The sequence below is a fragment of the Lontra canadensis genome, unplaced genomic scaffold, assembly GCF_010015895.1.
Source record: "Lontra canadensis isolate GAN:19392208 unplaced genomic scaffold, GSC_riverotter_1.0 scaffold143, whole genome shotgun sequence".
Taxonomy (NCBI): Eukaryota; Metazoa; Chordata; class Mammalia; order Carnivora; family Mustelidae; genus Lontra; species Lontra canadensis.
In genome coordinates this window covers 3,366,806-3,382,517 of record NW_022631137.1, presented here as the reverse complement: position 1 = coordinate 3,382,517, position 15,712 = coordinate 3,366,806, and the positions used below count along the sequence as shown (strand labels likewise).

The window sequence follows — 15,712 nt, the reverse complement described above, 5'->3', positions numbered from 1 at the left end:
TTTCTGTAGTTACTATGGTGATAGGTGCTATAGAGATGTGCAAATCCTATTGTGACCTCTCCTTAGTACAAGGATGCCGTGAGTCTCTGGCTTCATTGTCCACCAAGGCCTGGCAGGTCTGGCTGCCTCCCTTCATGCACTGAGTGGTAGAGGCACTGTCCTCCCCTCTGAGACCAGCTGTCTCCAGCCTTGGCCTGCCCTGCTAGTCAACAAAAGCACGGCTCGCCAGGGAACAATCTTCTCGGGTTGCGGTGTAATCTGAGTGAGTGAAGGTGAGTTTTGTCGATGGGCAGCACCAGGTTCTGAAGCTTCTGAAGCTTCAAATGGGAGCCTGAGCATTAACTTCTCAGAAATCATATGACTGAGCTAACTTTTCATACAAAGAAACAAATGGCACTTGGTGGTTTAGAAAACCCCTCCACTGCACATGTAAATGCAGTGTAGTATAGCCTCATTTTCCATTTTGCTAGTAGTCTGTGGTGATATCCTACTAATTGGACATCCATGTTAGCTGGGATATAGGAGGAGTGAGCTTGAATTCAGGAAGGACTCAGGTTTCACCCCAACTCCCATTATTAACTTTCTAAGTGACCTTGGCTGTATTACTTAAAGCTCTCAGTCTTTATTTCTTCCAGTCAATGGGACCCCGCTTGAGAGTGACTTAACCTGGTATGCCCGGGTCTTTTTTTTTTTTTTTTTAATTTTTAATTTTTTAGATTTTATTTATTTATTTATACATCAGAGAGAGAGAGCACAAACAGGCAGAGGCAGAGAGAGAAGCAGGCTTGCCGCTGAGCAAGGAGCCCGATGTGGGACTCGATCCCAGGACTCTGGGATTATGCCTTGAGCGGAAGGCAGTGGCTTAACCGGCTGAGCCACCCAGGCGTCCCTGCCCGGGTCTTTTAGACTTCAGTCTGGCGCTCTTCCTCTGTACCATCCTCCCAAGGTAAACTTGAAGACCTTCTGTTCTTGCAGGGGTGCTGCTGAGCCTCTGCTGAGTCTCTCCGTAGAGACGAAAGCACCTAGGAGCTGATAACACTTCATTTTCCACAATGAAGAGTCAGCAGAAGCATCCTAATTAGTCACTGTCCCTCGACCCCCAAATGCTGTTCGTAGTCACCATATCTATGAGAGAAGCTGAATCCACATGCGACAACGGTTACATCCGAGTGAACAGGAATAATAACAACTCTGCTTAAGCTACAGGACACGTTTTCAAGATTGTTCTGAAGTTGGAATAATTTTCACTTGATGGTACCTAGGGGTGACCCATGGACTCATCAGCGTTTCTTATGTTAAAAGATGTCTGGTGCCTATTCTTATATGGTCCTCACCATTTTAGAATTCAGTCAGGGCTTCAGCCCCCACCCCACGTGCTTCTCATGGGAAAGAATCTTTGTGTCATCAGCCCTGAGACCTGGTCCTCTTATATGAAGTGGGGTGATGCTCAGGGAACAGGGGAGTCATATTTATTTCATTCATAGTAGCAAGTCTTTTTACCAGGATTTCTTTTTGGCAGCAGCAACAGTAGACTCCTAGCCCGTACTCTGAGCTCTTTTCAGTGCTTCAGGTTTCATCCCCAGTGTCTGCTCTGAGTGCTTGCTCACTTGTATTTCAGCATGCTGGAGATGAGCACGCCCCTGTCCCGAGTAAAAGAAAGGGTGCTGGAGAAGTCGTGGACTTCCTGAGTGGTCAGGTTTTGAGGTTACTAAGAGGCTAGTGCCTCTGGACTAGGTAGTGGTTGTTTTGGTTTCGGGTTGCTTATTGTCCAGATGTGCAAATGTGTGCTTAGTAAATTTGATGCAAGAGTGTTGTGCCCCTGGAGTCTACTTTTCCAGGATTCCTTGTCTGAAACTCACTCTTGAGCAACAGGTTAATAGTCATCCAGTCGATTACCTGTGGGATTGAATTCATCCAGCGATTAAAATGAAAGGGATGAAGGTTGTGTGTAAGATTTCCCAAGGAGTGGCAGCACCAGAGTTCAGAGGAGAGTTCGTGCTGTTCCTTGTAGAAACTCTGACGCTGTTGACCCCGATGATGTGGTTTCTTCAGAGGCCTCTGTCTTCAGGTGTCTTGTTGGGTTGGTGCAGATTAAGTCCCACACACTGCTCCGAGCATCTGCAGCGAGAAGACCTCAGGTGTGACCTGCTCCAAGTTATCTGTTGATTCACTGGATTTTGTCTTCTTTCTCAGTGTTTCATAATCACTCAGCTGCTCGTTTTCCTTCTTTTTCTTTTAAAGATTTTATTTATTTATTTGACAGAGCACACAAGCAGGGGAAGTGGCAGACAGGGAGAGGGAGAAGCAGGCTCCCCACAGGGAGCCTGATGTGAGGCTCAATCCCAGGACCCTGGGATCATGACCTGAGCCGAAGGTAGACACTTAACCAATGAAGCCACCCAGGTGCCCCTTAGCTGCTCCTTTTTTTTTTTTTTAAGGCTTTTATTTATTTATTTGACAGACAGAGATCACAAGTAGGCACAGAGGCAGGCAGAGAGAGAGAGGGAAGCAGGCTCCCCGCCGAGCAAAGAGCCCAACACGGGGCTCGATCCCAGAACTCTGGGATCATGACCTGAGCCGAAGGCAGAGGCTTTAACCCACTGAGCCACCCAGGCACCCCATAAATAAAATGTTTAAAAAAATAATAATAATAAATAAATAAAACAAACAAACTGTGCCAAAGGGAACAAATTCTCGTCCACACCACAACCCAGAATAGCACTTCTCTCCGCTCTTGAGAGTTTCCTGGTGTCCTAAGGTTAGAAAAGCTCACCTGAAGTGTCTTTTAGAGCAGACCAACTAGGATATAGTTCTGGGTTCATTCTCCATTTTTTTTGGTAGCATTTGTATAACTTAACATTTATTACAAAGTGTTTTCACAGTCATTATCTTATTTGATCCTTCCAGTGGTCTTGTGGTATGGAACACTGGGCAAGTATTCATTCCTACAGGTAAAAAATAGAGAGAGATTTGGAGCTCTGAAGAGATGTGCCTTCCTGCCCCTGGTTTCTTCCCTCAGTAGTAGCTCTAGGGTTCTTTGTTCGCAGACCATATATAGGGTTTATACGTAGGATGTTAGAATTTACTCTTTTTATGTTGACACATATTCAGAAAAGAATTTTTAGGTAAATAGTCTATTTATATCTGCTGAGGCCTGATGGGACCATGTGGCATCATTAAGAATTGACTTGGGGCGCCTGGGTGGCTCAGTGGGTTAAGCCGCTGCCTTCGGCTCAGGTCATGATCTCAGGGTCCTGGGATCGAGTCCCGAATCGGGCTCTCTGCTCAGCAGGGAGCCTGCTTCCCTTCCTCTCTCTCTGCCTGCCTCTCTGCCTACTTGTGATCTCTGTCAAATAAATAAATAAAATCTTAAAAAAAAAAAAAGAATTGACTTGGTCTGATTATGGTATTGGTAAATGGAAACAGGTACCTTCTCACTTAAACGTGAAAAGCCTTTAGGGCATGTAGAGAAGGAACAGATCCTATAATCCTGGAAAGAGAGAGTCTGGGATTCTTGTATTCTGTGCTTATCTAAAAACATGGTTTCTGTGAGAGGTAGTATATTATTTTTGAAATGTGACCCTCCTGAATGCCACAATCTAAGTGGGTGAGGTAAGATCATAGACAAAGATGTATACAGTTGAAAGGTATTTATTGAATGCAAAGAGTAGAAAACACCCACAAAACCATGGGCTGTAGGAAGGAAGCTGCACTAGTGACCAGAGGTAGGCTTTCAGAGGAAAAAATCTTGAGTCTTCATACTTCCAGTACTGGCTAAGAAAAGTAAGCAGAGCCCAATGGAGTGCCTGCCCTCATAGGCACATGAGTGAGAAGCAGCCTTCTGGGGTGGGGGAGTACATATAGAGCAGGGCCTGTTTGGAGGCTCAGAGTGGACCAGGGAGGAGTGCCCAGCTCTGATGTGAAGAGAACAGCTGAGGCAGGGACTCAGGGGAGACTCTGGGCCTTCTGGAGCCCAGGGAGGGGATCAGCAGAGAAAACACAACACAGCTGGGTGTATGCGGAAGCCTACCTAACTGGGATAAAATGGCCTTTGCCAGCTTAGAGGCATGGGAAACACAAACAGGTCATTAGAAAATTCAGACCGTAAGAAAGAGCGGGAAGGGAAAAGGGAAGGGAGGGAGATCGGCAGAAAGACAAAAACAAATTACATACTAGTTAGAGGCCTAATACCCAATTTAAAATTTTTTCCCCAATTAAAAAATTTCCCCCGGTAATCTCTACACCCAAAGTGGGGCTCAAACTCACTACCCCAAGATCAAGAGCCACATGACTCTTCTGACTGAGCCAGCCAGGTGCCTCTGCCATTTTATTTTTGAAGATTTTATTTATTTATTTGACAGATCACAAGTAGGCAGAGAGGCAGACAGAGAGAGAGGGAAGCAGGCTCCCTGCCGAGCAGAGAGTGTGATCACAACCGGAGCTGAAGGCAGAGGCTTTAACCCACTGAGCCACCCAGGCGCCTCTGCTATTTTAGAAGTTAACTAGTACTTTCTTGTCCCACCGCCATTTAGCTAGCTTTCTTAGTAGGCATTCTGTTTGTGCATCTACGACAGTTAGAACTCAAGTTGGAGACTGCCCAGGGTACTGACCTGTAAGTGATTTGGGACATGGCACTGGACTCTGAGAAACTGAGTCTGAGGGAGTTTTGATGATCTGTCTTGTAGGAAGCTTCTGTTTTAACTGGGGAGACACGATGACAGCACTTGTGAAAGCAGAAGAATAATCACCTATTAATGTGATGCCAGTTCTATACAGGAGTAAACTCTGAGCCGGGAACATCCTTCTGGTAAGCAGGCGGAGATTCCTGGTGCCCAACCACAAGCTGTTTAGTGGGGAGGGGTGGGAGCTATGGCCGACCCAGTACAGGAGTCTGAGCAGCTGCTTACTCCTTCCCTGTGGCTGTTTCCTCCCCTGCACATTGGGATAACAACACAAGCTCATATTGTGGGCGACTGTAGCTGGTCACTGTTAGTTCCAGAGGCAGGTGGGAGAATTGTGCTAATTTCAGGGAGCTGGTTGCCATGTGTTTTCTTACCCCTTCCCCCACCTTTATCTCTAGTGCTGGCTGATCTCAGCAACCTGCTCCCTTCTTCAGTGATTTTCCAGGGCAAAGGAAAATAATCAAAATGGAAAAGAATTATTATAGATTAAGTCTTTATTGTGCCTTTTTGTTTTGTTTATTTATTTTAGAGGGAGAGTGCAAGCACAGGGAACAGCATAGGGAGAGGGAGAGAAAGAATATCAGACTCCATCGAGTGGTTGTTGGACACAGGGCTTGGTCTCACGAATCTGAGATCATGACCTGAGCCGAAATCAAGAGTCAGACCCTTAACCGGCTGAGCCACCCAGGTGCCTCTGTGGCACTTTGAATCACCAGCTGAGGAATGAGTGATAATATAGTTCTGTCTGGTAGCATAGCACTGAGTTTCTGAGGTTTGTAGGCTGTGAGTGTCCATGGAGGAGGATATAGTATTTTTGAACACATCTGTTCTTTCAGGAGCCCTAGTGCCTTGAGCCTGCAATTTACCAGGTACAAAGGCTTTGAAATAAGGGTTCTGGATCTGCTGGGCAGGTCCACAGGAACTTCCTTTGCTGGAAGGCACATTGGTAATAGGACATCGTTGTTGCTTCTGTCTGGTGCGGGAGTAAAAACCTGTGTCAGGTGAACAGCTAGTACAGAAGTTACGGAGGTAGATTTTATAAACAGAGGGTCACAGATGGACCTTTCTGAAATTTGTAAGAGCACAGTAAAGGTCCAGGTGACTTCCTATGGAAGTTAGTGCAGTGAAGGATTTTACTTTAGCTGGTTTGCTTGGTCCAGTTCCTTTCTCTGTCTCTCTCGCTTTCTTCTCCCCCCCCTTCCCCCCCCTTCAAGAGAATTGGACCACTTTATATAAAAGAAGAAGCCGGGGCGCATGGGTGGCTCAGTGGGTTATAAAGCCTCTGCCTTCAGCTCAGGTCGTGATCTCAGGGTCCTGGGATCAAGTCCTGCATCAGGTTCTCTGCTCAGAGGAGAGCCTGCTTCCTCCTTTCTCTCTCTCTCTGCCTCCCTCTCTGCCTACTTGTGATCTCTGTCTGTCAAATAAATAAATAAATCTTTAAAAAAATAAAAGAAGCCAATTAGCTAAAAAGTCAAATAGCAAGTGTTTACCTTTCCAGACTGTCTTCCTGTTATCATCAGTGTATTTACAGTGTATATATATTTACATACACATGTATTTTTTTAAGATTTATTTTAGAGATTGAGAGAGCACTCATGTGTGAGTGGGAGGAGGGGGAGAGGGAGAGAGAGAATCCGTAAGCAAACACCCTGCTGAGCATAGAGCCCCATGTGGTGTTCAGTCTTACATCCCTGAGATCATGACCTGGACTGAAATCAAGAGTCGGACGCTTAACTGACGGACCCACCCAGGTGCCACTTCTACTTAAATACTTTGTTTTTTTAAGATTTTTTAATTTTTATTTTTATTTATTTATTTATTTTAAAGATTTTATTTACTTATTTGACAGAGACATCACAAATAGGCAGAGAGAGGGAAAGCAGGCTCCCCGCTGAGCAGAGAGCCTGATGTGAGGCATGATCCTAGGACCCTGGGATCATGACCTGAGCTGAAGGCAGATGCTTAACCGACCGAGCCACCCAGGCGCCCCTACTTACATACTTCTGCATATACTTTTAGTCAGCATTTTGAGTCCTTTATGCAAAACAAATGTATGTAGATTTTTTCATAGTGGCTGCAGCCTATCAGCTTGTCCCATCTGTGTCCAGATTCTTTTGTTTATTATCCTTCCGAGCAGTCCTACCCTGTATTGTTAGGCTTTGTGACTTTTTTTCTAACATCATAGTATGGCTACTTACCATTTTGGTGCAGATTACTATTAGTACTTCTTTACGTGTATTTCCCAGAGTGAAATCTTTTTTGTTGTTGATGTTCAACAACAAAAGGGGGAGAGAGAAACCTAAGCAGACTTGGGGGAGAGTGAGGCAGCTTCTTGTTGATGAGAGGTTGAAATCTAGAAAGGTTTTACATTTATGATTTGGCCTCTGGTTTTCTAGGAAGTCCAGTGGTTGCTACAAAGAAGGATTTGAGTGTAGAGGCCAGTCAGACCAAGTTTGGACACATAGCTTTTCAGAGAATGAAGTGAATTGTTTCTGACATTACAAGGTGGTTTCTGCATGCCGCACCACACAGCCACTCCCTTGAAGAACAGGGACCAGGATACAGGGATGGTCAAAGGCTGCCTTCCCTGAGCCCTGCTTGTGTGGGTTGAATGTGCTAATGGAGCCTTCCCCAGAACATTCTGTGCAGATGGTGCTTTTAGGTCACAGTAAGGACTTAGTATTCTTGCCTCTAAGTGGAGTAAGACAGTAGCTGTTTTTCTTTTTTAAAACAAAATTGTTAAATCATATTTTAAGTTGAGGAACCTGTTGAAGTAGTCAACAACAGATTACTTTTTGTTGTCCACAGGTGCCATATTGTTGGCAATATGCACCAAACCACTGCCTGCCTGCTTTCTTTCCTTTTTGGATTTTTTTTTTAAGTCTTTATTAATGTAAGTAATCTCTACACCTAGGATGGCGCTCGAATTTATGACCCTGAGATCAAGAGTTGCATGCTCTTCCGACTGAGCCGGCCAGATGCTCCTCTTTTGGATTTTTTTTTCAGCAAGTGTTTGTTGAGAACTTACTTTCTGGGCTCTCAAACTCCACCAGTGAAATAGACAGCTGTGGCCCTCCTTCTGGAGCCAGAGCTGGGCCTCCCTTGAGCTGAGAGGAAGGGATTAGGGACTCTCAGGCAGGACTGGCATTGAAGAAGGGGGAGGAACGTATACTTGACGGGAGACTAGCACAATTAAAGTACTAATGAGAAGACATCTTTGGAAGCTGGCTTTCCCTTCTTTTTTTTTAAGATTTATCTATTTACTTTAGAGAGCGTGTGTAAGAGAGTGGAGCAGGTGGCGGAAGGAGTAAGAAACCTAAGCAGACTCCCTGCTGAGCACAGAGCCCAACACAGGGTTCCATTCCAGGACCCTGAGATCATGACCTGAGCCAAAAGCGGGGGCTTAATCCATTGAGCCACCCAGGTACCCCTGTATTTTTTTTTTTAAAGTTTATTTATTTATGACAGAGAGATAGTGGGAGAGGGAACACCAGCAGTGGGAGCAGCAGGCAGAGGGAGAAGCAGGCTCCCTGCTGAGCAGAGAGCCCAATATGGGGCTCCATATGGGGCTCGATCCCAGAACCCTGGGATCATGACCTGAGCCGAAGGCAGATACTTAAGGACTGAGCCACCCAGGCACCCCACCTTTTTTTTTTTTTTTGACAGATCACAAGTAGGCAGAGAGGCAGGCAGAGAGAGACAGGAGGAGGAGGCAGGCTCCCTGCTGAGCAGAGAGCCCGATGCGAAACTCGATCCCAGGACCCTGAGATCATGACCTGAGCCGAAGGCAGAGGCTTCAACCACTGAGCCACCCAGGCACCCAACACCTTTTGTATTTTTAAGAGAAGCAAAAGGCCCTAATGATCCAGCAAGACTACGCCCTCCCAGAGTATGCAGTTATTAGCAAACGAAACCATTAATGATCAGGTTTAATCACATATATAATCACTGTCATGTAGCATAATTAGGTGCAAGCAATTTACCTAACTTACCATAACTAGTATCATAGACAACCAGATTGTACTTGTTCTTGTCTTTGCCTGCTTTTAGTTTCACATGCAAGCAGCACGGGAGCTGCAGTTTTCTGGTGCTTGGAGTATGTCTTCAGCATGGCCACACGCACCTCTACCTGTCTAGAGGCTCTGGGATCTTTTACTCTGCCCTCTTCCCGCCACTGGGTGCCCACAGCTCCCAACCAGCACCCTCTTCTCTCAGCAGCCTGAGTGCTGAGTGGCCCAGGATAAATCTTGGCTCACAGGGCCCCCGAGGACATAGAGCTCAGATGTTCTTTCTTAAAAGTCTGTAAAAGGAGGTCAGCATGGACAAACTGTGTGCTTACTCTGCCACCAACAAAGTCTGCCTTGGCCCCTTGGTAGAAGAATGCAGGATGTATAGCTGGGCAGCCTTAGCTATCTCTGTGGTCTGCATTTTACTTTGTTCATGTTGTTCGTTGATCTAGAGGCCCTTCCTCTCTTCCCCAAACGCTGTCTTTAATTGAGGGTCCTGGGTAAGCCCTCCCTTCTCCAGGAAGCCTCTCTGAATATTCTTCTCTCCATGTGATGACCACCTACCTACCTTTACATTCTGGACTTCACATTAATAAACTGCATAGTTCATCAGCATTATTGGAGATGAGAGTATATCTAATTTGGAATTAAGAGAAAGTCCCGTTTTCTATATATTCTCGGTCCCCCCCCCCAGCATATTGAGATATAATTGACAAGTAAAATTACAGTATATTGGAAGTATCCAATGCGATGATCTGTAATTATAGATTTCCACAATTGAACCCACATCCATCACCTCACATATTCTGTGATAATGCTTAGAAGCTATACTTCTCAGCAAACTTTAATTATGCAATAAATTGTTATTAACTCTAGTTACCAGGCTGTTTATTATATCCTGAGGCCTTACTCATCATTGAAAATTTGTATCCTTTTACCAAGCTCTCCCTATTGTCTCTTCCCTCAGTCCCTGGCAACCACCATTCTACTCTCTGTTTCTATGACTTAAATATTTTTTTTATTTTTAAATTTTTATTTATTATTTTTTTAAGATTTTATTTATTTGACAGAGAGAGCACAGGTAGGCAGAGTAGTAGGTAGAAGGAGAGGGAGAAACAGGCTCCCTGCTGAGCAGCAAGCCTGACGTGGGCCTTGATCCTAGGACCCTGGGATCATGACCTGAGACGAAGTCAGATGCTTAACTGACTGAGTCACCCAGGCGCCCCTTAAATCTTTCTTTTAGGTTCCACATATAAGTGATACCATGCATGTCTTTGGCACATTTCACTTTCTGCTCTTTATTTTCTAAGTATTGTAGGACAACATCCATTAAGCCTCTATCAAAATACGAATGTAATCGTATCTAATATTTAGTGAGTGCTTGTTACCATGTGGTAGGCACTATGCTAAAAGCCTCATACCTTCTATGTTCTCACTTAATCCTTCCTATCACTAATACCACTGTATCAATGCCAAATTTAAAGGCATGAAGGTTCAGAAAAAGCATGCTGAGCAAACCATATATTACAATATCTGAAAAGATAAAGAAAATATAATTACATGCCTAGCAAAAACTAGCAGTGAGTATATCTGTGGGGTGAGATGGAGGCTGGCGTTTATTTTCTTCTTTATATCTTCGAAGGATCATTACTTAAACTTTTTTGTCCCCCTTGACACCTGTTTCTGTGTGGACTATGTAGAAAATACTCAGTAAGTAGTTACTGATTGAGGTAGAAAGTGAGGGCCTCTTCTTTCCTTGGCTTGATTGGGTAGCTCTGGTTTTTTAAGTTCCTTTAGTAGTTGGTACAGCTGTGCTGCTATTCATCTGGAAAGTTCCTTTCCTTTGTATTGCCAGAGTAGAGGCCTCCAGGGGTGGGAGGTTAGCTTGTCTTGTGGGACTCTATTTCCCTGGCTGACGAAGGCTCGGCCCTGGCAGCAGTGCTGGGAACTGACTGGCTGGCTTGTTTTATTTTCTTCAGCCCAGCAGAGTCAGGGATAGGCTGGGGAATGGTCTTCTTGTTTGGTGACTCTATGTACCTGATACCGCTTGTTGAGTGCCTTTTGAGCTGCTCTGCTTAGCTGCTCTGAACGGCCTGGCTTACTGTCCCATTCAGTGCCCTGCTCTGCTGCTCTGTGCCCAAGGCCGCCCTGCTGGCGACGGCTGTGACGGACCAGCCCAGATGCCCTTGCTGCCTGACTCAGCTGCTGTGCCCGCCGCTGCTTTTTTGTTTTTGTTTTAAGCTTTATTTGTGATGTTATTTGTTAGGTAACTTTTAAAATTTTGTTGTAATTTCAAACATGTGGAAGAGTTGTAAGAATGGTATGGTGAACTCTTGTGTACCTTTTATCCAAATTCACCAACAGCATTTGGCCTCATTTGCTTTGACTTGGTATGCCCTTCCCCTCTCTCCCTAATATATATATGCATGCACACACACTTGAGCCATTTCACAGTGACTTGCAGACAGTGTGCCCCTTTACTTTTAAAAACTTCAAGATACAGTTCCTAAAATGAAGACATTCTGTTATGTAATCACAGTACAATTTATAAAAACCAGCAGGTTCACTGTCAACACAGTGCTATTACCTAATCCACTGTCCATATTCAAATTTTATCCATATTCAGATAATGGTCCCAGTGATGGCAGAGCTTTATTTTTAAAACACTCTGAGGCACGTGGGTGACTCCTCCATTACGTTACCTCCGAGGAGAGCAGCACCAGCAGGCGTTTGGGGGAAGTGACTGCCGTGGGCACCACATCACCAGCTCCTTGTGTTTCCTCAGGACCAGAAGAGTGAGTGCCCCAGCAACCACACTCAGCAACGATGTCAGCAGAACTGGAGACTTCAGAGGGGGTGGATGAGTCGGAGAAAAAGGGCTCCGGGGCCTCAGAAAAAGAAAACCACACCAAGTGAGTGGGCGCTGGCTGCGTGGAGTCCTCTGGGCTTAGGGCGCCGGGGTGTGGTCAGCACCGTGCTGACACCGTTCTGCCATCCCCCTGGGACACCTGACTGGGACTGCAGAGGTGAATAGCGCCCAGCACCCTGGGCTGCTGAGCATTCTCCCTCTTTGTTCCTAAGGAAGCAGGTCAGGTACTGCTAGGAGTGCTGAGGACTGGAATTTGATGGTATTTCTGGTCTCTTTTTCTTCTTAGAGCCCTAAGTGGTTTGTCATCTGTGCTGAAAAACGGTCATCAGGCAAAACTGGCACCTTGACCAGTGTTTTCCACTCCTTAGAATGTGGGAACAGCTCTAACTCCAGGGGTTTTTCTTACTGGGTAGGGACAGTTCATGCTAAGCTTCAAGTTACCAGAGCCTGTTCTTCATTGTTCTTACCGTCTTGTTGTAGCCTTGTCACTGACAAATTGCTTTTTTATATCTTGAAGTAATTGCTAATAATAAATGATTCTTAGCATGTAGGTGATAAGAGCTAATCTCCTAAAGAAGCCAGGAAATGGTGGGCCATGAGGGACCAAGTTTTGGTCACTCTGGTGCATGGATTGTGTGGACCATGTGAGCTGCTACCCGGTGCCTCCATCTTTTGGGTCATATGTTCTTTGCCTGGTCATGTACTGGCTGGGGCACTTAGCAGCTCAACTCCATCTGTGTCATTTTAAGTGGTACAGACCTACGTCCTGGCTCCAACTGCCTCAGCCCATCTCATTCTGATCCTATGCCTGGGCCCAGCCACATGTACTCCTGAAGAGGCTGTGGGTCCAAGGTGGGAGGAAGGCAGCAAGGCTGCTTCGGGACATCTACCATCTGTCCACCACAGCAGCGTGGCCTGCCTTCTCCAGGGCTGCTCCCTGGAGAAGCCAGCAAACACTGTGGTAGGACTAGAGGTGTGTGTTTCTTCAGGCACTGGGGGCCACAGAGGCAAAGCATTGTTCATTTGGGTGGTTCATAGACATGGACACTGGTAAGGAGTGGGCCACAGTCATCCTGCATGTCACCCAGGTGCTTGGGGCCGACTCACATCTGTCTGCTCTCTGGCAAGGCTCTGTATTGATGCCGGAATGGAGTTTCTGAGCAGCTTCTGCCTCCAGCCCAGCAGGGGCACCCCCTGAGACTGGGAAGGGCCAATGCACACATGTACATGCACCCACGCGCACGCATACACAACCCCATCTCCACAGGATGGCCGACCTCTCCGAGCTCCTGAAGGAAGGGACCAAGGAAGCACATGACCGGGCAGAAAACACCCAGTTTGTCAAGGACTTCTTGAAAGGCAACATCAGGAAGGAACTGTTTAAGGTCGGTGACCTTGGTCGTGGGTAGGGTCAGGTTGGGGGCCTTAGTCCCGTGAGGAAGATCCCCTTAGAGCTGCTTGGAGGCGGAAACTGGGCCTTTCTCTACCCATTCTCTGCTCTTTCGACATCAGATTGTAGTTTCCATGAAGCTTAAATAGAATAGCATAGTGGTGGTGTGCTGGAAGCGGAAGTATCCATGTTCCCAACAACTCACCGCATCATTCCTTTAGGCAACACGAACGTTTCCTGTGTGTGTGAAGTGATTCACTGTATCAAAATGGGCTTCTCGGGGACTGGGGTGACGGGGGCGCGCTGCTGGGGCCTTCACCTGTGGCTTGTGAGACGCGGGGGCGGTGGGCACAGGAGAGGTGTTGCTGATCAGGGCCCACAGCCCCTTCCCATGGTCTCCCCGTTGCCCTCGACAGCTGGCCACTACTGCACTTTACTACACATATTCAGCCCTCGAGGAGGAAATGGAGCGCAACAAGGGCCACCCAGCCTTTGCCCCCTTGTACTTCCCCATGGAGCTACACCGGAAGGAGGCACTGACCAAGGACATGGAGTATTTCTTTGGTGAGCACTGGGAGGAGAAGGTGCGGTGCTCTGAGGCTGCCCAAAAGTACGTGGAACGGATCCATTACGTGGGGCAGAATGAGCCAGAGCTACTGGTGGCCCATGCCTACACCCGCTATATGGGGGACCTCTCGGGGGGACAAGTGCTGAAGAAGGTGGCCCAGCGGGCCCTGAAACTTCCCAGCACAGGAGAAGGGACCCAGTTCTATCTGTTTGAGAATGTGGACAATGCACAACAGTTCAAGCAGCTGTACCGGGCCCGAATGAATGCCCTGGACCTGAACCTGAAGACCAAAGAGAGGATTGTGGAGGAGGCCAACAGGGCCTTTGAGTACAACATGCAGGTACTGCTGGGGCTCGTGTGGGAGGGGGCCCTCTAATGGTGGCCACCAGCTGTCGGCTGAGCTGCAGCCTGCTGATGAGCCCAGTGATAGCTCCGCTTTGTTAGACAGCCTGTGGTTTTTGCTTTGGGGAGGGCGAGGCCCTGGCACAGACGGTTTTGGGGAATTGAAACTGTCTTCCTCCCTCTTGCCATAGGATTCTGGTCTTGAGTGAATTTCCTTTTTAGTGAGGTTTGCTCTGAAAAGCACCACTTGGTAAGTTCATGGAGAGAACCAAGGAGAGTGAGGAGCAGAATTCCATTTACACGTAGCCTTTAGATAGGGCCAAGCCTGGGGAGGCTGATTGCAGCCCTCAGCACCAGGAGAGTGGCCATGGCTGAGGAGCGCAGCACCAGCCCCGAGGTAGGCCCATTGGATTAGTCTGACATTAGCAACCCTCCAAGGGCCACTTAGGATGGGTCAGCCCTGCTGGAGCCTCAGTTGTCACACGTTCTTGTCATTCACGTTGAAAATACCTAGCCACCGAAAATGGCAAAGTGCCAGTGCCCATGGAGTATTTCAGGGCAGTGCTTTTGTTCTCTCCTCATTGTTTCTGCCTTGGTGGTTTCAGTTGTGAGCCGTGTTGGCTGGTCAGGGCCCAGGGAAGAGCCACCACAGTTGGCAGTGGTGGGATGCTGGGCAGCACAGGTGTGGTCACACCTTTCCGAGGTGGTGCCTGGAGAAGGGTTAGGTTGGTGTGGCCCTCCTTGCTGCTGATTTGGGGCTGCTCATGTACTGGTTTGCCCTCCTGAGCAAGTCTCACTGGTTCTGGCTCCCTCTGCGTGGGGGAAGAAAGAGAGTTTTCTCTGAAAGCAGACTGTGCCATCCTCTGATAGCTCTTCATCCCTGCTTCTGCAGATATTCGATGAACTGGACCAGGCTGGCTCCGTGTTGGCCAGGGAGACCCAGGAGGATGGGCTCCCCGTGCATGATGGGAAAGGAGATGTGCGCAAATGCCCGTACTATGCTGCTAAACCAGACAGAGGTAGGTCTTGCCTGTCTCAGACTCTCCTGCCAGGGTGGGTTGTGTCCGTGTTCCCCACTGATGTCCTGTCCCCTATTGGTGCCGCCACACAGGTTCCCTGGAGGGCAGCAGCTGCCCCTTCCAAACCGCCCTGGCTGTGCTGAGTAAGCCCAGCCTGCAGTTCATTCTGGCCGCTGGTGTGGCCCTGGTTGCTGGCCTCCTGGCCTGGTACTACATGTGAAGGAACCATCATACCACGTTGGCGCCCTCCTCCCGAGTGACCACTGGTCTGCCCCCACCTCCACCGGTGACTAAGCTACCACCTCAGGTGACTTTTTTAAAATGGTTTTGAGAAAACAAGCAACCAATAAAGGCCAGACGCTAAAGCCTCTGCCTGTAGCATCCTCTCTGTGGGCTAGCGGCTGAGCTGGCTGTAGGCCCACCATTCCTGCAGCCATTAGGCCGTGGTACCAGAAGCAGCCAGCTCAGCTCAGTGGGCCTATCTGGGCATCTGGAACCGGCTCTGCTCCTGGGGCGTCCACACTGCTCACCCTGAGGCTCCTTCCCTTCATTCTTCCTTGTGTTGGCATTTAGGTGGGTACCCTTCCCCTGATGGGAACAGAGCAGCCAGCAAGCCTAGGCTGCTGTAGCTTGGAGGGAGGGAGGGTGGCTTGGACCCTGCCTCAGAGGCCTGGGGAGCTCCATCCAGAACAGCTAGTCCTTATCCCTCTCAAGCAGAAACCCTGGGTGGGTGGGCTCAGGGCTCTGTTTAGCCGTGGCCTGTCTCCTCCCTTGACCTGTGTAAATGCTACAGCACTCAATAAAGTGGACTCTGACAGCTGCCTCCCTCTTTCCA

General features: G+C 47.7%; 1 protein-coding gene across 2 annotated transcripts in view; it reads left to right on the top strand.

Annotated features, from left to right (window-relative positions):
• HMOX2 (heme oxygenase 2) overlaps positions 1–15,700 on the top strand; it is a 29,074-nt gene extending 13,374 nt beyond the window's left edge. Inside the window, exons 1-7 of one of the 2 annotated variants that reach the window (XM_032843757.1) lie at positions 95–262; positions 4,686–4,807; positions 11,475–11,601; positions 12,826–12,943; positions 13,365–13,856; positions 14,751–14,877; positions 14,970–15,700. In XM_032843757.1, the coding sequence (XP_032699648.1) occupies positions 11,516–11,601; positions 12,826–12,943; positions 13,365–13,856; positions 14,751–14,877; positions 14,970–15,097 (951 nt within the window). In that variant the 5' untranslated portion in view covers positions 95–262; positions 4,686–4,807; positions 11,475–11,515 and the 3' untranslated portion in view covers positions 15,098–15,700. Of the gene's footprint in view, positions 1–94; positions 263–4,685; positions 4,808–11,474; positions 11,602–12,825; positions 12,944–13,364; positions 13,857–14,750; positions 14,878–14,969 lie in introns of those variants that run through there. The other variant, XM_032843758.1, reaches the window with a different exon arrangement.
• Positions 15,701–15,712: the final 12 nt, after the last annotated feature.